General features: G+C 41.8%; 7 protein-coding genes across 7 annotated transcripts; 5 read left to right on the forward strand and 2 right to left on the reverse strand. All coding sequences in view use genetic code 12, as the record gives it.

The window, feature by feature from the left end:
* Positions 1-94: 94 nt before the first annotated feature.
* Positions 95-1,599, forward strand: NOP13 (Nop13p). Its single transcript, XM_064916401.1, has one exon. It carries the CDS (start codon positions 145-147, stop codon positions 1,465-1,467), a length of 1,323 nt encoding a protein of 440 aa, XP_064777792.1. The 5' UTR covers positions 95-144; the 3' UTR covers positions 1,468-1,599.
* SLK19 (Slk19p) lies at positions 1,600-5,515 on the reverse strand. Its single transcript, XM_064916402.1, has one exon. The coding sequence runs from the start codon at positions 5,043-5,045 to the stop codon at positions 1,824-1,826; it is 3,222 nt and encodes a 1,073-aa protein (XP_064777793.1). The 5' UTR covers positions 5,046-5,515; the 3' UTR covers positions 1,600-1,823.
* A 3,808-nt stretch (positions 5,516-9,323) lies between these two features.
* Positions 9,324-14,525, forward strand: MDS3 (Mds3p; the record flags this gene model as incomplete). Its single annotated transcript, XM_064921286.1, has 4 exons — positions 9,324-9,756; positions 9,859-11,490; positions 11,995-13,765; positions 13,853-14,525. The coding sequence occupies 4 exons, from the start codon at positions 9,324-9,326 to the stop codon at positions 14,523-14,525; spliced, it is 4,509 nt and encodes a 1,502-aa protein (XP_064777794.1).
* Positions 14,526-15,464: 939 nt separating this feature from the next.
* On the forward strand, positions 15,465-16,966 carry RJT20DRAFT_22454 (aldo/keto reductase). The gene has a single exon (XM_064919306.1). It carries the CDS (start codon positions 15,798-15,800, stop codon positions 16,680-16,682), a length of 885 nt encoding a protein of 294 aa, XP_064777795.1. The 5' UTR covers positions 15,465-15,797; the 3' UTR covers positions 16,683-16,966.
* A 1-nt stretch (position 16,967) lies between these two features.
* Positions 16,968-18,048, forward strand: RJT20DRAFT_22447 (sugar O-acetyltransferase). The gene has a single exon (XM_064919305.1). The coding sequence runs from the start codon at positions 17,126-17,128 to the stop codon at positions 17,813-17,815; it is 690 nt and encodes a 229-aa protein (XP_064777796.1). The 5' UTR covers positions 16,968-17,125; the 3' UTR covers positions 17,816-18,048.
* A 403-nt stretch (positions 18,049-18,451) lies between these two features.
* Positions 18,452-19,527, forward strand: RJT20DRAFT_22471 (uncharacterized protein). The gene has a single exon (XM_064919307.1). It carries the CDS (start codon positions 18,484-18,486, stop codon positions 19,459-19,461), a length of 978 nt encoding a protein of 325 aa, XP_064777797.1. The 5' UTR covers positions 18,452-18,483; the 3' UTR covers positions 19,462-19,527.
* A 67-nt stretch (positions 19,528-19,594) lies between these two features.
* Positions 19,595-21,301, reverse strand: RJT20DRAFT_5305 (pepsin-like aspartic protease; the record flags this gene model as incomplete). Its single annotated transcript, XM_064920526.1, has 1 exon — positions 19,595-21,301. The coding sequence occupies one exon, from the start codon at positions 21,299-21,301 to the stop codon at positions 19,595-19,597; it is 1,707 nt and encodes a 568-aa protein (XP_064777798.1).
* Positions 21,302-22,311: the final 1,010 nt, after the last annotated feature.

Raw genomic sequence — 22,311 nt, forward strand, 5'->3', positions numbered from 1 at the left:
GCTATTCCGTTGTAAACCGTTTCAACATCAGTTCATAGCCATCATTTATCACCTTCACAAAATACTTGCACATTCCTCAAATGCTGCAGTTCGCATTCTGATACTGAAAAAATTAAATATTTCAAAAGATTTTAAATCGATGGGATGAGCATTCTATCTGGTCTTTTCGTATATCTAGCAGTCACTAAAATGAGTAAGGACGAGAAGGAGATAAAAAGTGTGAAGAAGGAGAGTAAGAAGGAGAAGAAGGAAAGAAAACTCGAGAAAAAAAGTAAAAAGAGATCTAGAGAAGTGGCCGATAAGGAGACTGTAGAACAAGATGAAGGAGAAGATGGAGCTTCAGAAGAAGACCAGAAATCTGCCAGTTCTAAAGCCACTGACGACAAATTCGAGGAAATTGAAATTGATTTAAATGCTGGAGTTCCTTTGTCTAAGAAACAACAGCGTTTGCTTAAAAAGGGTAAATTGGATGTAGAAAAACTTGCTAAGAAGCACCCTGCTCCTAAACCAGAGCTCACTGAAGAGGAGAAACTCAAGGAAGAAGAGGAAAAGAAGTCCAAGAAGTCAGATTTCGGTGTTTGGATCGGAAACTTATCATTCGACACAACTAAGGAAGATTTGACTCGTTTTATTATTGGAAAAACAGCACATTTTAAAGACCAGGAAGACACTGAATTCGTTACAGTAGAGAACATTGACATTACCAGAGTCAACTTGCCTAAAAAGGATAACAAGATCAAGGGATTCGCCTATGTCGATTTACCATCTATGAAACATGTCAACACCGTGATCAGCTTGTCGGAAGAGCAATTAAATGGTAGAAAGTTGTTGATCAAGAACGCCAACTCCTTCGAAGGACGACCATCTCAAGAAGCAGTGGCATTATCCAAGAACCCGCCTTCCAGAATTTTGTTCGTGGGTAACTTGTCATTTGATACTACTCAGGACCTTTTGGAAGAGCACTTCAGACACTGCGGTGACATTGTAAGAATCAGAATGGCTACTTTTGAGGACACTGGTAAATGTAAAGGATTTGCATTCATTGATTTTAAAGATGAGACAGGACCAACTACTGCTTTAAAGTCGAAGTTAGCAAAGAAATTCATAAATAGACCGTTGAGATTGGAGTACGGTGAGGATAGATCCAAGAGAAATCCTAACCAGGCCAGAAGAGAGAACGTAGAGGAAGGTGAAGTAAAGGAAAATAGAGCTTTTGGAAGCGAAAGACCATCTAGAGATGCTCAGTACGACAGAGAAAAACCGGCTTTTGATAGACCTGCAAGATCCGAAACCAACGAGAGTCCACATTTCGATAAGCCAAAGTCCGCTCCAAAGAAGAGAACCTTCAGAGATGACAATAAGAGCGCTCCTAAGAGAAGACTCACTTCTTCTGTGGCTTTGGCAACAGCTCAAAGAGCAAGTGCTGCTATTGTTCCATCTTCTGGAAAGAAGATTACATTCGACTGAGCCATGCCAAGTACCTGACGATGGACCGTTGAATAAACTATATTTGTATATTAGAGTAATAAATGTATAGACATTGAATTTTTATTGTTATTTGTAAATTGGAATGCCATACACTATGTGAGTGTCGAACCATATATTTTACATTCACCAGTTTCGGTATTTCACTTAGTATTCAGTAGTACAGATAAAAATAACAACTATAGAAAGCAAATCAAACATAAAATAAAACACGTAATTTAAAAAAAGTATGTGATACAAAAAGCATAATGAAACTTTTCAATAAACAAGTATGATTAAAGAATTGAAGTCAATGTGGAAAGGGTAAAAATATAACGAGAGTATACTGGTAGAAATTCCTATGCTCTTACTGAGTGAAGGGCAAATTCACCGCTTGTAACTTCAAAGTAGTCTGGGTCACCTTTATGTGCTTCATACTCGTCGTCTTCAACCTCCTCATAGATAGAGTATGTTTCGTACTCTGAATCATCTGCATCGTCATCCAAGGCTCCGCCATCTACACCATGCGAAGATACGGATGGATGCTCTTGTCTTTCCTTTGCAGTAACATCTTTAACTTTAATGTGCTTGCCCTCAGATGGGGCCTGGACAAGCGCAGTGTCAAGGGTCACAACGTCATCGCCAGCGTCAAGGGCAACAACAGGGTTTGTTAAGGCAGACTTGTCAGTGAATGGATTTGACAGTTCTGCCTCAATAGCGGCGGCATCTTTCTTCACTTCTTTCGATTTTGATTTAACTTCCTTTGACTCTGACTTCAAGGGCTTGGAGGACTCTCCAGAAAGACTGAGTCTGTTACGGAAGTTCTTGAAGGTCTTGGATATACTTCCAGATCTTTCGGGTCCACTCGATTTGCTCACGTTAGATGCTCCATTTGGTTTAGCCGAAGTGGCTACAGCTGCGGCACCCGCTGCGGCACCGGCTACGGCACCAATGGTGGCACCAATAACACCCCCATTACTCTTCTTCTTCTTTTCCTCTACTACTGGTTCTGCGATGTCTTTTTTAGCTGGAATCGATACTTTAGATTCCGGGATGGCTCGTGTATCAGATTTAATTTCTGATAAGTCATTGCTCTTCCCTAAAAAAGACGTCTTGTTTTCCTTGACTGATTTATACAAGTCGTCGTCACCGAGTTCAATCTGTTTCGACAAACGAGCCACTTCCAATTCTCTTTCCTCAATCAATTTCTTAATGTCATCCAATGAGCTGCTTTGTTGTACTTCTGAAGCTAACTTAGCCTTTTCTTCTCTCAACTCCTTGATCTTACGCAAGTTGTCTACTTCCTCCAAGAGTCTTTGCTTTTGAAGTTCTTCATTCTCAAGCTTCTTTTGTAACAACCTCAATCTAGCGTCGTGTTCTTCCTTCAACCTTTCAATTTCCAACAATTTGGCTTGAGCAATCTTCTCGGCTTCCAAACGTTCATTATCGACCTGGGCTTGCTTTTTATTCTTCAAATCTTCGATTTCTGCTAACAAAGACTCGTACTCAGCTTGCTCCTTGGCTTTACGCTCGGCATGTATTTTCTCTTGCTCCTCAGTTTCCTTCAAGAGTTTCTCTTCTTCAGCTTCTCTCTGCTTAGCTCTCAAAGATCTTAGGTGCTCCGGGTCACTCTTGAGTCTTTCGGCTTCGTCTCTTTCAGCTTGTTGCTTCAAAAGGGCCTCTTTTTCTTCCCACTCGGCTTGCTCTTTCTCCAATCTCTCTTTCTCTTCAGCGTCCTTCTTTGCCTTTAATTCCTTTTCCTCGGCCTCCTTCTTTTCTCTGATAGCCTTCTCTTCGGCCTCTTTCTTCTCCTGTCTTTCCTTTTCTTCTTTCTCTTCTTGCTCCTTGGCCTCTCTCTCTTCCTTCAAACGCTTTCTTTCAAGTTCGTCTTGAACTCTCTTGGTCTCGGCAGCTTCTTGTGCCTCTGCACGTTGCTTTTCGTGTTGTCTGGCAACATCAGCAGCAATCTTCTTACGCTCCTCGTCCCAAGCAACAAATTTCTCCTTAGCTTCGCCTAAACGCTTCAGTCTAACTTCTTTGTCGGAATGTAAATCGGACAACTTGGCTGCGTATGCACCCAAGACACCAGCTAAAGCTCCAACTTCAGCTGTAAGGGCAATGTGCTTGCTCTTCTTGTCTTCGAGATCCTTCTTGGTAGTAGCAATATTTCTTGTAAGCTCTTCTTTAGTGGATAAATTCTTGGTTACGGCACCCGAAACTTCATCATGCTTGGATTTTAATTCGTCCAACTTGGCTGTTTCAGTGTTCAACTTTTCGGTGAGTTCCTCAATTTGAGTCGAAAGCTCAGAGTTAGTGTTGTCCAAACCAGACTTCTTCTCCTGCAACTCTTCAATCTCAGTAGTTGTCTTTTCTTGGTTCAATTTAGCATCCTCCAATTCCTGCTTCTTTGTGGCTTCAAGCTCTTCATGGTTCTTCAACAACGTTTCCTTGTCATTACCATGTTTCTCGATAGCCTTGGCTTCTCTGTCCGAGAACTCAGCCTTGGCGGTTTCGATTTCGCCTTCAGTAGCGGCTTGGAATTCGGCAGCTGCATTGTCAGCGTTAGTCTGAAGTCTTATCAAGTCACCTATTCTGTCAGTATGTTCCTTGTCGAATTTCTCCTTCTTCTTGCCCAATTTCTTGGAATGCTTTTCGAAATCTCCCAAAAGCTTCTTTTCGTGACCCTTGACCTTAGTGGACAATTCTTGTTGACGCTTGATTTCGTCTTCATTTCTAGTTTTAGAGACTTCATCATTGATGTTAGCAAGAACAGGAGCGACTCTTTGTCTTGCAATCTCAAGCAATTGTGCTTGAGACATCTTAAGACCAGAACCAAGATCAACAATCTTCTTTGGATCATCAATTCTACGACTTACAGATCCAGCAGCCTGGGCATTAAGGGCCTCGTAACGGTTGAGAAGTAATGGCTTGTCCTTGAGCTTCTCGTAGACTTCTTTATTGGTGGTATCTTCCTCGACGGGCTCAATCTTGGTTGGTTGGGTGACGATGTCGAGTTTTTCCTCGTCTTTTTCCTCTCCCTCGGGCTTCTCCTCTCCCTCTTCTGTAGCCTCCTTTACAGGCTCATCCTCAGCCGGCTTATCCTTGGCTGGCTCATCCGCATCCAATGGTACTTGTTCGAGGGTTTCTACTGTTTCCGGTTCAGCTTCCTCGGCGGCAGCTTCTGCTTCCTCCGTTTCGTCCTTGGCTTCAGTAATTGGCTCTTCCAAAGTCTCGACTTCTTCCTTTGGCTCATCTGCTGATTCTTCAACTGCAGCATCGCCATCTTCCTTGACTCCGTTTACTTCTGCTGCTTCGGCCTTCTCAGCCTCTTCTTCGGCCTTCTTCTTGGCTGCAGCTTCTTCCTTCTTTCTCCTTTCCTCGGCCTCTAAAGTAGGATGGACAGTAAACCTCGCAGGAACACGAATGTTGTCGATCTTGTTCAGGTCCTTGTACTGTTTCAAGAGAGATACCTTCTTGGTGTCGCCAGCTTCACCTCCGGTTCTGAAGGGAGAAACCCACAGCGAGCCCGATGTGAGTTTCTTTAAACGTGACGTAGTAGCTGGTTTAGATACTTCCGACATCGTGGATATTGTTGTGGCAGGATGATACTTATGTGACCGCAGTGGTTATTGCTATTATGACAGGTTTGAAAATGAATAGTATCACACCTGGTTGCTAGCCACGAGGTTCGGTTGTTCTGAATAGGTAAAACCGGTGATTCGATGGGAATGGTTCCAAAAAAAGATGATTTCTGGGGTGATTGATGTTCAATTCGATGCCTCAGTGCTCAACAAGAACCAATGGTGTTGTGGGCGGCTACTGTGGAGACGAGATTGAATGGGGATAAATGCGATACAGCAACGGGTTACAACTCACTGCTGGGGTGGTAATCGGCTTTGGTAATGTTGTATAAAGATCAACTTCAACGATCAATTGCCTTGATAGCGATGCTATGCTTGCTGAACGTACTAAACAGTGAACTTTCTACTACTTCTGTGTCTGAATATCAGAAAGAAACAAGTGTAGTAAAACTAAAATGAGAACGAAAACGAACAACCGAAACTGAAGAATCCTACAAACTACAAGATAAGCGCCAGCCTCCCAAAAGAGAGAACGGACAATTTCAAATGGAGGAAAAAAGGGGGTAAGTGAGGGTCGGGTGAGTGGTCGGAAGTAGGGTGGAAAGATGGAATTGGTCGGAACGCGGGGGGTGGCAGTGGAATTGCGGAAGGTAGTGTGAGAGAGAGGGAGTGTGAGGGAGAGAGAGTGTGTGTGTGAGAGTAGGGAAATGTGTGGAACGGTGTGGAAGTGTGTAGAGATATAGAATATTAGGTTATAGTGATGGTTGATGTGGTTATGTATTGGCTGAATATTGCTGATGGTTGGTTGGTTGTTGGTTGTTGCTAATGGTTGGTTATTACTACGCTGAGGGTAGATTATGGTAGAAATGGTTGGTAGTGAGCAAATGTTGAGGAATATTATTTTTAGAGAACACTGACGGGAATTGTGACATGACTGGGGTAATATTCATAATATCGGTACAAAGAAAGAGGAAAGTTTACATATAAAACGTCCGTCAATGTAACATCATATATATATATATCATTTAAATGTTAGTTAAAATTATCTAATTTTTACATTTCACCATGTAATTGGAAATTATCCTTAGAATGCTTTCCATCGGTAAAAATTCTTTACGTTGGTCTCAATTGAGGTTTGCGTGGGTTATGATTTGGATTTTGCAAGTCTTCCACTACTAGCAAAATCATTGCTACCATCGCACTCATAGTCACGCCTACGCTGTTCCCTCTCATCCATGAATTACCCTGAAAATCACCCCAACAGCAACACACATCGACACATCTACGCTGCAACTTCTGAAAAATCACCCTTATTCCTTTCACATTCTCTGACCATGGCTTTCTCTTTCCAAGCATTGCAACACTGTGTACTTGAAATGATTCAGTTACTTTGCGTTGCCCTCGCATTTCAGCCCCGACCGAACACGAGGCTATTTCCGGTGCATGAAATGACCAGACACGGCTCTGGTGGGAGAAAACACCTAACAGTCTCCAACAAAATCTCAACCTCTACCATACTCCGCCAAGTTTGGTCCTCGGAGTATCACAATCACATCCAATTGCCACATCTTTACCCTTCTTCTTCTCCAACACTTCCTCTTTCGCTTTTTGCTACCACAATCCATTGCTGCTCTGCCAGGAGGTCCTTATATTTTCTATCCTCGCTTCGCTGAATTCCGGGTTGTTCTCGAGGAAGCAACGAGGTTGAGAATTTCCTAATTAGTGCTAATTGCAAACGAAAGGGGAGGCTGCTTATGTCATCGCTGGGTAAGCCATGGCCCATTGTTGCTGTAGCTACTGTATGCTAGCGAACTAAAGATAGAGACTTCACAATCGAAGGACATTCGAGAGACATGGAGCGGAGTGCTGTGCGATGACGTTGTTGGCCATCGAAAATGCAGTGCAACCACTCGTGTTTCTGAGTGACGACAAGTTGGCTAGGAATCAGAACCCTATTTTTTTTTTGGTGGGCATACGCTCTCCGATTGATGAATGCATGGCATGCCTCACGCCCGAGGAACATTTTCCAGTAAGATGTGGTGGTCTATTTACTCTCCAATTCGACAAGTTTGACGGTGATAGGTACCTAAGTTTATTCATTGGATGGCTTCGTCTGGGGTACAGGCTAAGGTATACCAGAGACGGGATCGCAGGGCCTCCTATATTACCGCAAATTTTGCAATGCTCAACTCACGACGACTCACCATTGTATGATACAATGAATGTCTCCTACTTTAGGTGATTGTTCTATAAAAGCATTCGTGTGACCAAATGGACAGTCTCTCAGCCTGCTTCCTTAGATCAGACTTTAGAAGCATCTTTCATCTTTTTTTGGAGCAGCCCAACTGTACTTGTTTAGTGTCTTCATTTTTCATTGACCTGTAAAATTCTCATTTCTAGAATTCTGTGACTGACGCTGACTACATACGCTTGTTGATGATGGGTGCCACAGCTTAGAGTTCTTATTTACTATTACTCGAGATATGACTTACCTATGTCAAGTAGCATCGTCAATATCAAAAATAGGTTTATTTCAGAAAGAAGACAGAATGGATGTGAATCCCTTTCATCACAATGGCACATATATTTTACATCCATAGTGAACATACTATTGCGTCACGGGTCTAATATTATATATTCTGACGCATGAGTAGATTCCGGATTAATCGAAGAAAGATTAAAAATGTCGCGATCGCTCGTATTGGCAGACCAGGGCACTCCACACAAGAGGTATATTCGAGTTCTGTTATAGGATGCAAACGCGGCTAGAGGAACTTGGTCAAATAATACCAACAACAGCCAATTACGTAGTTGGAGATGCGCATGGGCAGCATGTACACTGTACAAACTATAACTTGGACTGCCTCCTTGTGTGTTTGTCGGTGAATTGCCGGAAAGTTCCTAAACTCTAACCTTAATCGAGTTGCTCCCGTGAGACTGGCAGTCCAAAAAATCTCTCAATTCTCCAACTGGAAATGCTTATCGCCCGAAAAGAGTCCCTATTTCGCAGGAACCCTGATGTCTTCTGCAAATTTATACCGACGATCAGTGGGCCCCCTACAGCTGTGCAGCCACGACCCCAAACACCACAATTCCGAGTTTCCAAACAATAACCGCTATCGTATCCGAGCCCTTGCCGTAACTGCAACCTGGTCCTCAACCCACGCTCTTCTTTTCATCGTACGTCTTCTAGCTAAGTGCCCACACCACCCCACACCACACCCTAAGCCCACCAGCCACTTCCTCGGGCGTGCTCCGTGAATGGCTATTGTCTTTTTTTTTCCCTGTCCTCACTATCCTGTCTCGTACCGTATTGTTTTCTCCCTGTCATCTTTCATCCCTCCTCACTTCCCTCACTATCCTGTCTCTATCCTGTCTCTATCCTCTCAATCCTGTCTCTATTCTCTCTATTCTCCATTCTCTCCGTCCCTATTCTCTACCACCGTGCGACATTCGACACAGAAAATTTGAGCTGCTTCAACAAGGAAATCGGACCTCTCTCAGCGGCTAATGGGCTGTAAATGGATTTTAAATGAACTGAATGTTGGTAATATCTGTCATTGGGTTTATTCTCTTTCTTCCATATTTTCTAATACAACAAAGCAGCTTTGTTGGCACTCATCACCAGTAGTACCCCACTACACCTAGGAAGAGTCTCTTCGAACAAAACGCCAATTCACCTGGCTTTGGCAAAAATCGGTGTACGATTTACCCGCTACGGCTCATTTCGCTCTGTGTGTCCCGTTGAGTGACCCTTATTGATGTATCTATTTGGTCCACAAGAAGTCTTCGAAATAGCTGAAAATCAGGGTCTACAATCAGAAGTGTCCCAGTGGAACGTATCTGACGATACAAAAACGTTTGTCTACGAAGAAACCGTATAAACCGTAGAATTGAAACTATTTATAACTTAGAAACGTCATCACGAAGAAAGTCATCATTGACGTGATATTGCCAAAGAAAGAGTAGCAATTCGCCTGCAGAATCAGACCAAATCATTACCTAGTTCTAGTGAGTTATCCAATTTGATAAACGAGAACGTCTGGAACGCCCGTCGCTTTTATCATTCATTGAGTATAATCTCTTCGAAAAGAATTCTACTACTTGTAGCCAAATAGCTACCGCCGTGGATTAGTCAAACAATTATATTAGCACTTCTTTCTAGCTATCAATTCCAATAGCTTTTCAAAGACACTACAATTACATTTCCGTGGACTGTCATATTCGGCCATTATTTAATCATAAATTATTCACAAATTGTCACCATCATTTAACACAATGGCCACTCTAATTCCAACATCTTCTGCGTGCCATATGCTCCAACTACCGCCGACAGAAAAAGATGATCGTCTAAATTTGAACGTCAGAACGGGCTCTTCATCGACTTTATACAAGTCACTCGTGCTAACAATGGGTGGTCTTACTATCGGGCTAGAACTCCACGATATCACCATAGAAGAAATCTATAAAACCTTCCACCAAAAAATCACAACATCGGTATCAAGACATAAATCTTTAGAGAAATACCTATCTGGAGAGCTTTTCTACTTGAGCCTCATAGATAGAGTATGGACCAGAGTTCAATTCGATGGCATTAGAGAGGCTTCTCCTCGCCCTAGACCACGTCTTTTCCACCAGGTGTGTACTGTAAACAATTGTATGTATTTATTCGGAGGTCTTGTGATCCCAGAAGGACTGAACCTAGCTGTCGGTGCAACCAGCATATCTGCAGCTAACTCAACCAACTCAACTAATAGTGGTAATTCGACTTCAAACGCAGGATCTGTCCCCAATTTTAATCCAACCACGGAAGATCTTTCATCCTTCCTTGTGCCCTGTAACGATCTTTGGGAGTTCAATCTCGAACTAAACCGCTGGACACTCCTTAGTGATGGTTCGGACTTTTATATTGAAGGAAACACCTCAACTCCAGCACCTCGTTTTAATCATAAGATGACAACGATTAATAGCCTTGTATTTGTGGGTAAAAAGGATCATTTTGGACTTTTTATCGCGGGCGGAAAGGATGCTAATGGTGTACCTCTCTATGATAATGTTGTCTTTGACCTTGTAGACAAAAAGTACGTTGGTGGCTCGTCACCTTCGTCTCTCAAATTGCATGTTTCTACTGGCGATGTGGAAAGGGACCACCAGTTGGGATTGGATAACGTTGTCTCCAACAGCGATAATGATATTAATGTTGACTACGCTTCCTCTATGATAATGACCTTCACAGAAGAAGTGGATCATCAACACCATCAGCAAGTAGCAGAAAAGGGGAAAGTCCACCATGAATATAGACAATCCACTACACTGGAACAATCTATTATTGTGTATACCCCTACTGTTGACAAGTCTCAAGATCAAGCGAACAATCCATTAGTCCTGTTCAAAGTAGGTAAGAACATCAGATCAGGAAAACCGCTTCCAGTACACAGAAAGAAGATTCTCAAACCAAACAGAAAAGCTCAGGCGTCTGGACACAATATGCCATTAATTAACGAGAAGTCAGTGAGCAATCATACGATTCCGTTCAATCTCCGCTACCCTACTGGAGGTCTCTTTGGACAGAACATTGTTATAACGGGATTTCTCCCAGGCGACTTTGACATTTCCATCTTCATATACAATAAGCCTACTGGTAAGTGGTCTCGTTTAAACATATTTTGCAACCATGACTATGGATCGCATCGTTTCTGGGGTGGTTTTGCATGGCAGTCACATCACAAGGTTGTGCTTATCGGTAACTACCTTACTTCTAGAACGACAAGTAGTATTCGCTTCTTCACGGTGATGATCACAGTGAGTTTGCCCATTACTAATATCCTCGCTAGTTCAGAAATGTCCGGTGGACACCATCACGCTGCTGATGGACATAGGATTTATCATGGGCATCATCTCCACCACAGATCTACTAATGATACAATTACTGAGCACAACTCGTCAAGTGAGTCCAGCAGCTTATTGCGCAGTGATGAAATGGATGACAGTATAACTGGTTCATCTCAAGATAGCGATGAAGAGGGCCCATTGTCTAAGCCACGTCGGTTTTCGAGCATGTCTCACGCTTCAGACAAGACTTCGCCAATTAGTTTCTCGGAGTACGTCCATTATGCAGCTCCGAAGACTAATTTTACAAATATCCGTTCAGTATTTCCACCGGCTGCAATAACACTTGGAAGAAATGCTTTTGATAGGTATGGTGATTTGATTTCTGATTTCGAACTCGTATCCTCAAACGGAGATAGAATCCCCGTGTCGTTGATAGTTTTGATGGAGCGCTGGGGAAGATATTTTCTTCAATTATTGGCCAGAGGGTATGTGTCCGCAGTTGACAAGTTCGAGACTGATCAAGCTATGAGTGCCTTCAACGCAGATAAGCAGGAGCACGGTTCCTCCAAAAGTGTAGCCAGCGGTAGCTCGGCTAGTTCCTCCACGAACGCCAGTGGGTATTCCCACAATAAACTTAAGCTGTCGGTTGTAACTTTCAATTCAATTTCATCAGCAGATGCAGGGGATGAAAGGAATAATTCCTCTTCGGGAAGTACTAAATCGGCTCAGTCGCCTGGAAATTTAAAGCAAGTGATAGAAACTCCAGTACCAAAGGAAAACGCAAGTCCTGCTAGTAATGCCTCAAGTAATAAGTATTTCATTTCGCTTCCAGTTCCATCTTCAAAAGCCCCATCCAAAGAGGCACCACAGTTTAGGCTTCCCTTTCAGGAGAATACCTCTTCGTCATCTTTGAATTTGAACCGTCTGAAATCTAATTTAAGGGAATCCAGTGCTGAAAGAGGTGTTCCTACTCTCACACCACCTACTCCTGCCTCTACTGGAACCTCTGGTGCAACATCTGGCGCTACAACTCCAGAAACAGATGTGAACACTGGAACTGGCACCTCCGTGGACAGCGCCTCCAACCGTCCTGGATTAGTCTCACTTTCTTCAGCAGTGGATCCTCATCAAATAACCCCCCTGCACACCCCAGTTCCTCCTCCTCGCAAGGATTCCGTATCATCGTTTTCTTCGAACAATTCCCTTCTTATGCTGCAACTTCAGGACATTCCGCCGCAGTTGCCTTTGCCGTCAGATCAGATTCCAGGTGTCCCTTCAACACCTACTTCTTTTAAGAATAGCACATCCCGAAAGGGCTCGCAAGACCTCAGTTCACCCAGAGCTTCGCTAATTCATACATTGACGGCATTAAGGAATATTCCATTGTCAAAATCTCCACGAGACTCTCCTTTTGCCTCTCCAAGAGCTTCTATTTCTGCTCAAGGTCTGTCGGGATCTGCAAATGCTATAGGTGGAACAGACTTGTATAGCTCACCCGTTCCTAACCTTCGGCCTGGGCGTATGAGCTCTAACTCCAATATGAATAGATCTAAATCTATTGATCATTCATTGAGTAATTTCAGCGATTCTAGTAATGCTGAATCCAAAAAATCTGAGCCGCCTATTCGTTCAAGCAGTTCAGTTGAACTTAACAGAGATATGAAGTTCTCGTCACTTTCTACAACTAACTCTGATGCTCCATCGTGTTTCTCTTCTGAAAGAGACGGTAGAGAGTTCGGCAATTCTGAAACCAATAGTAATCCTGAATTACGCACATCTCCTTCGGCAGCTGGCGAGAATCAGAACGGTATGTTCGGAAATTCTCTACTAGACTTTGAAGGCCTTGATGGGAAGAAATTCAAAATGGAAGCGTCTTTAATTCCGAGAAAATTATATGTTCCCTTTTCCACTGTTACGTTGAAAGCTTTCTGTGAATACTTATATACTGGGCAGGTGGGCAACAAATGGTTATTGGCTCCAACAGCTTTAGACAATTTGGCTATCGCCAAGTTTTTTAGAGTTCCTTTGTTGTATGACTTGATAAGTGAAGTATTATTCGGTGTCATTGGTCGTAAGGAGGCATATGTTATCAGAGAAGGAAACAAATTGAAGAAGAAATTCTTTGCAGCCGTCGAATCTGTTGGCGGTACGAATTTAAATTTTAAGTTTCCCTTGGATGAATATGAGGGATTCATGGATACTGTTGATGATGGTTACCTTGACCTCGCCTTATTGAAGAAAACATCTAATATTCATAAGAACAGCTCCATCGTTTCCTTGGCCAAGAGAAAAAGATCCCACCATTCAGGACATTCGGGCAATTCTAGAAGACAATCCACGACTGAAGAAATCCTGGAAAATACTGATGGACTGCATCATCATGACAATAAGAAAAGGCAGCTAGAGCTGGATAATAACGATGAGAAAAAATTGGCTCCAACTCCCAATTCTCTGGAAACCAAAGAAGCGGTTCTGGAAAATGTCGACTCAACCGATGATTCTTCTGATAGGAGAATGACCTCAGACGATTCCTCTGACAATGACATCGAGCTTGGCTTCTTGAATTCGCAACTGAGAAGCTCCACTACTGTGGGTCCTCGTTCCAAGTCGGTTTTTGATAGATCAAATACAGTTTATAATGATTTCTTCCAGAATGCATTAGAAGCAGAGCACAAAGAGGAAAATGACAAGGAAAAAGACTCGAGCTTGACTATTGAGCAACTTGTTTCGCCAGACTCTGAGATACCTTCTGACTACATCATCGACTTGATCTATGAGTCAGCGTCCATAGTTACTGACTTGAAACTCATGCTTAGAGCAGCTAACGTTAGAATGATGAATAGAACTCTCAACCAAAGCAGGGTTGATATTGCCAATGCTATAGAGAAGTTAACAAAGCGACATGAAGAAGAACAGCAAACGAATGAAAAGGATCAGAAAGAGAGGGAAAGGAGCTCGCTAGGATTTGCTTCTAGACCTATCTCTGAGCAGGCTCCTCCTTTCTTGCGTACGAACTCTCTGGGAAGTAAATTAGGTTCGCCTGGTGCTGAACTTCCTTTGGCGCCATTGAGCCGTCCTCAAACTGTACTGACTGATTTGAAACCTAGTATTTCCTCATCCTCATTAATTTCAATTGGGTCTCAGAAAACTAACCCAGCTTTAGAGAAGAGTAAATCGAACACAAGCTTCAGAGCAGTAGGCGGGTTCACTCCGTTCAAGCATTCAAAAACGGATATCAAAGCTGCTGGTATTAGCAGTAATAAAGAAATTGACAAGCGAATTAATAAATTGATTAAGAAAGATGAGAAATTGCGTGCTAAAGAAAAAGAAAAAGAGAAGGAGGTCTTACTCAAGAAGAAAAAACACTCAATGTTATCGAAGAGTTCTACAAGCCTTAATGAAATTGGCGAGCACAATTCTCCTGCCTCTTCGATAATGTCGAAGACTACGTCCCAGAGCAAAAAACACCATGGATTTTTCCATATTGGTGGAAACAAGAAAAAGGAAGCAGATGACTCGTCAGTGGATTCTTCGAAATTGAGCAGAACTCAGTCATCGGCAGGAAGTTTTGAGCTGGTGAGCAGTAGTTCACAGGCCACCATTAATACGAAGAAGAAGCATGGCCTTTTTGGTTTGAGGAAGTCGTGAAATAAAACGGATGAAAAGAAATAATAGCAACGCGTACTCGGAAGAGCGCTCTTTTGACAGGGAAGGATACCATTTCTGCCCCTGTTGAAATTAGTTGAACGACGTTTAACTAATCTAATGTAATCTATAATACTTACGAATACAAAATATTTAATTTATTTTTCTAAAATGGTAACTTCTGTATAATATCATCCTCTCCACGATCCCCAGTGATCCTTAAGCGATCCCCCCAACGATGCCTTCGTATTGATGTCTTCGTATTGATGGCTTCGTATCGTTGACGTCTAATAAGCAGCTCAATCTATTAGGCTCAATAGTAGCTTGAATATTAGAACATAGACTTTCTCATCTTTTTGTCCCAATTCACATCGAATCAAATCGAATCTTTTTCACAATTCCTCCTTCTCTCCCTTCACGTATTCCAACGTCCAAACGGCTGTGAAAAACACTGTTCGGAAATATCGCTCGGACAAAAACCCGCGACTTCCCAATGCAGTAACTCCTTTTTTTGTGTGGAGCACCAGTTCTCTCCACACAATACAAAGGAGCTCACACTCTTGAAGCCATAGAAATACAGTACTGCTCAGTACTGCTCCTATGTCCATGCAAGGGCTAATAACTCATAACTAGTAAGGTTTGTAGTCTAACTGTGTACTTGTTATGTACCATGTCCCAGAAGCACTTCAGGAAGCAACACAAGAAAGAAATATCCTATTCTCACTCAATTCAATAGGCGGTAGCAAACAAGGCTTGTCACAGTAACTAATACACTAATACACTACTAAGCTACATTGCTTTCTCTATTTCTATGCAAATGTGGGTACATATGTCCCATATTCTCTCCATATTCTCTCCATTTACCTTTCTATATTCTCTCGATCCACATTCTGCCCATATCCACATCCTGCCCATATCCTGTCTCCCCCATTCTACACAATGAACCCATAACCGGGCAGCTCAATTCGATTGCTCGCTTATTTCGAATTACTAAGCTACAGCATCCTTCTTCAAGGTTCTTTATCGTCGTTGGTTGTGAGCACCGGCACACACTGTCTTGTCTTTTGACGTGGACAGCCACAGCATGGGAGATTCTCCATTTTTCACATTTTTCACTTGTTTCGAGAATGGTATAAATAGTGGCTTCGTTGACTGTTTTCTTTCTGTGAATTGAATTTGTTGTACACCCAGGAATTCCAATTTAGTGAATTGAACTTTCTGTTTTATATTCGTTACTCAATTGCAAGTTAATTACCCGTAAATTTCTTAGTCGCTATGGTTTTACAAGACAACAAGGACACTATCACCTTAAACAACGGAACCAAGATCCCAGTCATTGGCTTGGGAACTTGGCAATCCACCGGTGAGGGCGAACCAGCCCGTAACGCTACCAAGGTAGCCTTGCAAAACGGTTACAGACACATTGACACCGCAGCCATCTACGGTAACGAAACCGAAGTCGGCCAAGGTATCAAGGACTCCGGCGTCAAGAGAGAGGAGATCTTTGTCACCACCAAGTTATGGAACGGTGACCATAAGATCTCTGCTGAGGCTTTGGACGCTTCCTTGAAGAAATTGGACTTGGACTATGTCGATTTGTACTTGATCCACTGGCCTGTTTCCACAAACAATGCCACTGGTAAAGATTTCGAAGATTGGGACTATGTTGACACTTACAAGCAATTGCAAAAGTTATACAAAGAAACCAAGAAGATTAAGGCCATTGGCGTCTCCAACTTCACCAAGAAGAAGCTTGAGAGACTTTTAAGTGACCCAGAAGTCGATGTGGTTCCAGCTGTTAACCAAATCGAGGCTCACCCATTGTTGCCACAGCCAGAGTTGTACGACTACTTGAAGGAGAAGAATATCGTCATTGAGTCTTACTCTCCATTGGGTTCTACAGACGCTCCATTGTTCAAGAATGAGACTGTTGCAGCCATTGCCAAGAAGAACAATGTTGAACCGGGTCATGTGTTGATCTCTTGGGCTGTTCAAAGAAACACCGTTGTCTTACCAAAGTCTGTTACTGATGCCAGAATCATTTCCAACTTGAAGACCTTCAAGTTGCCTGAGGAAGATTTCGAGGCCTTAAACAACTTGAGCAAGACTGATGGTGTTAAGAGATGGGCTAACCCACCATGGAACAACTTTGACGACTAAATTCCTCGGTTGAGGACAGTAGAGTAGGATATATAGCTAGATGTTATAACTACAACTATAGAATAAATTTCATGTCGAAACACCCCTATTCTGTAAAAAAGTTAAGGCCCTATTTTTCCCCTTACCCCCTCATTTCCCAAATAGTTAACGTCTTAGCCCGTGTTGCTTCCTCTAAAAACAGTAGCATATTCATGTTACAGTCTGTGATAATTTTCGGTATAACTTTTTGCACCAGGAACCATTTCCTATTTGGGAAGCAATCCTCTCAGTATACTTTGCTCGTAAATATCTTGGCTTTAAAGTGACAGAAGAACTATAACTATATAATGGTGCCGATTTCTCTTGAAATATTGATATGAGGTCATAAGTAGTATAAAGTAGATGGACTTATTTGCATAGACGAATAAATAGATAGTGTAATTAGAAAAATATATAGTTTAACGATGACAGACCTAGAGATTAACAAAGAATTGGTGGACTTTGCTTATGCAAACCTTAACAATCTTCCTAAGGGAGAAGAATACGAAAAGATGATCCTGAGTGTACCATATAACTGCTTTGACCCAAAGTTGCACAGCCGTAGAAATCTTGCACATGAGTTGGCTCTCGACTACGGTAATATTCGTATGAAAGATTACAACTTCGACATTAAGCTCCATAATGAAGCAAGAGTGGAGTACCTTAGAAAAATCTTTGGAAAGATCGAAGATGACTTCTTTATCGAACCACCTTTCTTCGTTGATTATGGCTTTAATGTATCAGTTGGAAAGGGATTCTATGGTAACTTCAACATTACCTTTTTGGATTGTACTTTGATCACGATTGGAGACCATGTCATGGTTGGTCCCAACGTTTGTTTTACAACTGCTACCCATCCAACCGATCCGCAACAACGTCTCGACCACGTCGAATATGCTAAGCCTATCACCGTAGGAAATAACGTATGGATTGGAGCCAATGCCACTATCTTACCGGACGTCACTATAGGCGACGGAGTGGTCATTGGTGCTGGTTGTGTAGTGAACAAGAGTGTCCCCGCCAACACCGTGGTCGCTGGAGTTCCTGCTAGAGTTATCAGGAAATTAACACCTGCTGACGATAGAAACGAAGCAATTAAGAGCGTTTCTCATTAGAGAGACTATTAGATGAAGATCTGGTTACGCTTTTTATGTAAATACCATAACACACCATAACCAACGATGAACATGAGAAAGACCATATTAAGAGTCAATACGAACATTTATTTCGAGATTTCACCCAAATCTCACTATCCAAAACTTACTAAACTTAGTAAACTTATTCAAGTTTTTGAAAATATATACTACATATGCAAAAGCACTTCTATTCTACGAATAATGAATAAAATATCTTTATATCTTTATATCTTTATATTTAGACCGTCAGTCTTCTTAGACCATCAGTCTTGTAACCCCAGCCGGAACACACAGTAGACTGCGAAAAATGCTATCAATCTCTTTACCCAAATATACCATTTAAACCTACAAACAACACGCCATTTTTATTATGAAGGTATATTCCAAAGTTGGTGTATACTATTAAAATAGCCTCAATAATCCATCTACCATCTCAGAAACCCAATATTTTAACCCCCAATACCTTCTCTATATCCCCTTCTTCCACCTCCTTCTCCTTCAACTAACTGTCTGGAACCTTAACTTCATATCAAGTCACGTGATCCCGATTCTAATCAAAAATTACCCGCTCAAAAGAACAGCATCCAAAAGACTGGTTAAAGACGAGTTCTTCTTCTGTAGAACATACCAATTGTATATATAACACAATGTCATCCAACGATTGGACAAAGCCATCATACTCGGCTGCTGACGTGGATGATTTCATTATTGCAGATGAAGACGAAAGTCCCCTGGTAACACCTCAGGCAGCTCCAGCTCCACCAATAAGTACACAGCAAGGAGGCAGTTCTAGCAGTCAGACCAATGCTGGAACTAATCTCTTCTCACAATTCGCGTTTGTTCCCAAAGTCGACTTATCATCGACTTTTGCACCTTTTACATCATCTAACAACTTGCCTGCTAACAATAAGGTGAGAGAAAGACAGTATACTGGCGGAGATACCCTAGATGAACCTATATTAGCAACACTCAAGAGAGACTTGTTCCAGATCGGGCGCAGATTGGCAATAGTGATCTGGCCAATGCAATTAGCTGCGCTAGCTAATCAGCAGCAGCTGAGATTGGTGGATTTTGCCTCAAGCAACGGAATCCAATTGCCTGCTCTGATTCTCAATAATCGTAGATACTCCGTCGAAGAAAACGACAATGATGATGAAAGAAATACCGGAATTGGATCCAACGAATTGGTGAAACAAGACAACTTGGAGTGGGATTTGTGGGGTCCATTGATATTTTCATTGGTTTTCTCAGTGACATTGGGATTTGCTGCACCCAATCTGCAAACTAATCTGGTCTTTTCAGGTTCTTTCTCCTTCGTGTGGATCTTTTTCATCGTCATTGGGTTAAACATACAATTACTTGGCGGTAGCATTTCATTTATGTCAGCCATTAGTGCTGCGGGATATTCGATGTTCCCTATTGTTGTGGGTGCATTAATCAGTTGCTTGATATTGAAGTGGAAGCTTATCAGATTGGCAATGATGTTAATTTTGAATGCGTGGAGTATTTATGCGGGGACAATGAGTTTGGAGTGTTCAGGTGTGTTACCGGGAAGAGTTACATTGGCTATTTACCCTGTTGCACTCATGTACTCAATATTGAGTTGGTTGGTGGTGATCACTTAGAATAGCATAGCAAAGTTTAAATGGAAGATTGAATAAGAGTTCCGATGGAAAAGAAAGAAATTGTAGTAATGTAACTACGATAACTATTCAGTTTCTGTTACTAAGGAAGTGGTTTTATTAAATTCTATAAATTTTAAAAGAATACACAGATTGAAAGTGGAAGCAAGAGTGCCATGAATGTTGAAAAAGAGCCTGCTTTTGATATGTTAGATCCGCTATTCAGGGTATTATTTGAAGTGTTGCTTGTTTCTTTATTATTCTGTGCACTGCTAGTGGAGGTAGATGATGCTTTTGATTGAGTAGCCAACGTAGTTGACAATGCCTTTGTTGTTGTTTTGGAACTTTTGGAGCTTGAGCTCTTGGAAGAGGAAGTTGAGGAAGAACTAGAGGAAAGGGAAGAAGAGGATGTTGATGCTCTAGTAGATGTCGATAAAGATGACAGGTGTACTGTTTCTGACGAGCTTTTCTCATCTCCTCTTACTTCTTGTTCTTTTAAGTCCAATGTCCTGATGCCGAGCTCTCCAAATCCGATCTGCTTGTTGGAGAGATCAAATATGGTATAGAACTTGTTAAGAAACGAGGCGCCTAAGACCCAGTAGTTGTAACCATCAATTCCTTGGATTTTAGATGCACACATGCCCTCCAAGCCCTTTTGGGAAGTGTATTCGTCTCCCATGAAGTATTTGGATTCGAGCTTCAACTCGGAATCACCAACAGAAAACAAGATACTTGAATCGGAATCACATGGAAAGGCATAATTTCCTTTGTTATCCGATACATAGGCGTCACCAAACAAGCTTTCATGAATAGCGTCTGCTTCTTGGACAGGCAAAACGATACCAGTCGTACCCGTATCAATGATAGCTTGAAAAGAACCTGAATTAGAGAGCAAGTTCTGCGAGCTTCCGTTGGTGGTTTGAACTTCTATTATGTTGATCAACCAGTACGAGTTGTAGTTATCTTCAACATTAACATAGACAATTTCTGAGCCATTAGTGAAGCTATTCTCGTTATCCAATGCTTCTGAACCCATTAAGATCAAACCACCGAATCCCTCTGGTAATTGCTCATTTTCACCATTGGAGTTAAGATAGTGTACTTCTTGATCTGCCGAGGTTAAGAACAAAGCAAAGATCTCTTTGTCGATTTGGGAGCTGGCATAGTATTGGTGAATAATATTTCTCTTGGGGTCACCACTAAGAGATGAAGAGATACCCAATAACCCACTGATGTCATAACCATCGAACATTTGAGGAGAATCACTAGTGATTCCAATGGAAAGATTATTGAAGTGAGTTCTGCTGTCTCCAATTGATATTTCAAGGTTATTATCTTTTAATGAAATGATATCACCCGAAATGGCTTCACCAGTATAAGTCAATTGGAATGTGGAGTCTGAATGGAGAGGAGATGAAAAGTCGTTGAACTTCTTTATGTCTGCTTTGCTACAGCCGTTTTCGTGACACGATTGGTTATACAACCAAGAAATAGAACTACCAGTGTCCAAAAGCAAAGGAAACTGTTCATTGTAGCCTGTTGAAGTGTCTGAAATGTTGGCGTATAAATAGTAGATCGAACTGGCACTGTCAGTGAAGATCATCTGGATGTCATCATTAAGAGCTATTGACGGTGAATTTGATGAGACTTCTTGGTTATTGACAGGGTCAACGTTAGCCTGTTTACCTGGTGTATTCACCTTGTTCTTGATGCCGACAACATCTTTCTTGGATCCTGTTATGGAGCTTTGTAGTGCTTCCACACGGAAATCTCGTACGGGCCAGAGAGCTGAAGCGACATATGAATGGACAATTAAGCCCATGAAGGCAGAAGCAGGTCTCATTGGTGTTATGTAGTTGTAAGGAAATGAGTAAGGAGGGCCCCAAATGCAAAGTCAATAAACGAGAGAAGGGAACAATGTGGGATCCAGGCGTGCTATTCTGAAACCTATGCAATGTTTGAAAATTATTCTAATACAAACAGTTAGTTACTAATACAAACAGTTAGTGGAAGAGTCCAATATGGTTGCTATTAGTAGTAACTTATTAGTCGTAATGGTGAGGTCAGATCTCTTTATTTGGTGATATTTCCGACTGGTCTGACAAATAGTTCAAGTGTCAGTTCGTCTTCTCTGGCTATTTCAAAAACACGCAGACCAGAAAAACTGTAGAAAGAATTATACCAAAACGCCAGTAACAAGGAACAAGAGAAAGCAAGAATGACGAAAGGTACCAAGACTCCTTGACGAACGCACGTTGATGTAAAATATTAACACAACTGAGTCCTTGCGAAAAGTCTGTTCTCAGGTACAAATTAAAAATGAAGGAATATGTGTTTTCTCTGGAGATCTTGTCGTGCTACAAATTGTACAAATTGAGATCGACGGACTCTCGTCACTTTCTCAAGAGTTTTGACTTGGATCTCAAGTTCGAATTCGGTCTTCCTTTCTATACTTAGAGCGACGGTTTGAAGTCGAACGAGTGTCTCCTATTTTTAGCAGCTACAATGCCCCGTTGGGATTGTCCAGAATAACTAACAAAAACAAATATAAACTTTAGAGTTTGGTTTTTTTCTTTCTCTCCAGAATTTTTCCCGGCTCTGTCAATCGGTACGCCTGCTGTGGCTACACTAAGCTACAAACTACAAAAACCCTGCCCTATACAGCATAGATAGGCGTATGTTTCGTCCTCCAGCTTTCACGGTTTCTCCAACAATGAAAAAAAAATTATTATGAGCCCGTCAGAGCGTCTCGAAAATATTTCCTATTTGGGTATTGTGTGCAACACGTCTAAACTCAACAGCGCAAAACACAAACAAACAAACAAATTATGGTGGAGAGAGATAGAAGAATAT

This window comes from Scheffersomyces xylosifermentans (assembly GCF_036884685.1).
Source record: "Scheffersomyces xylosifermentans strain CBS 12540 chromosome Unknown RJT20scaffold_1, whole genome shotgun sequence".
Taxonomy (NCBI): domain Eukaryota; kingdom Fungi; phylum Ascomycota; class Pichiomycetes; order Serinales; family Debaryomycetaceae; genus Scheffersomyces; species Scheffersomyces xylosifermentans.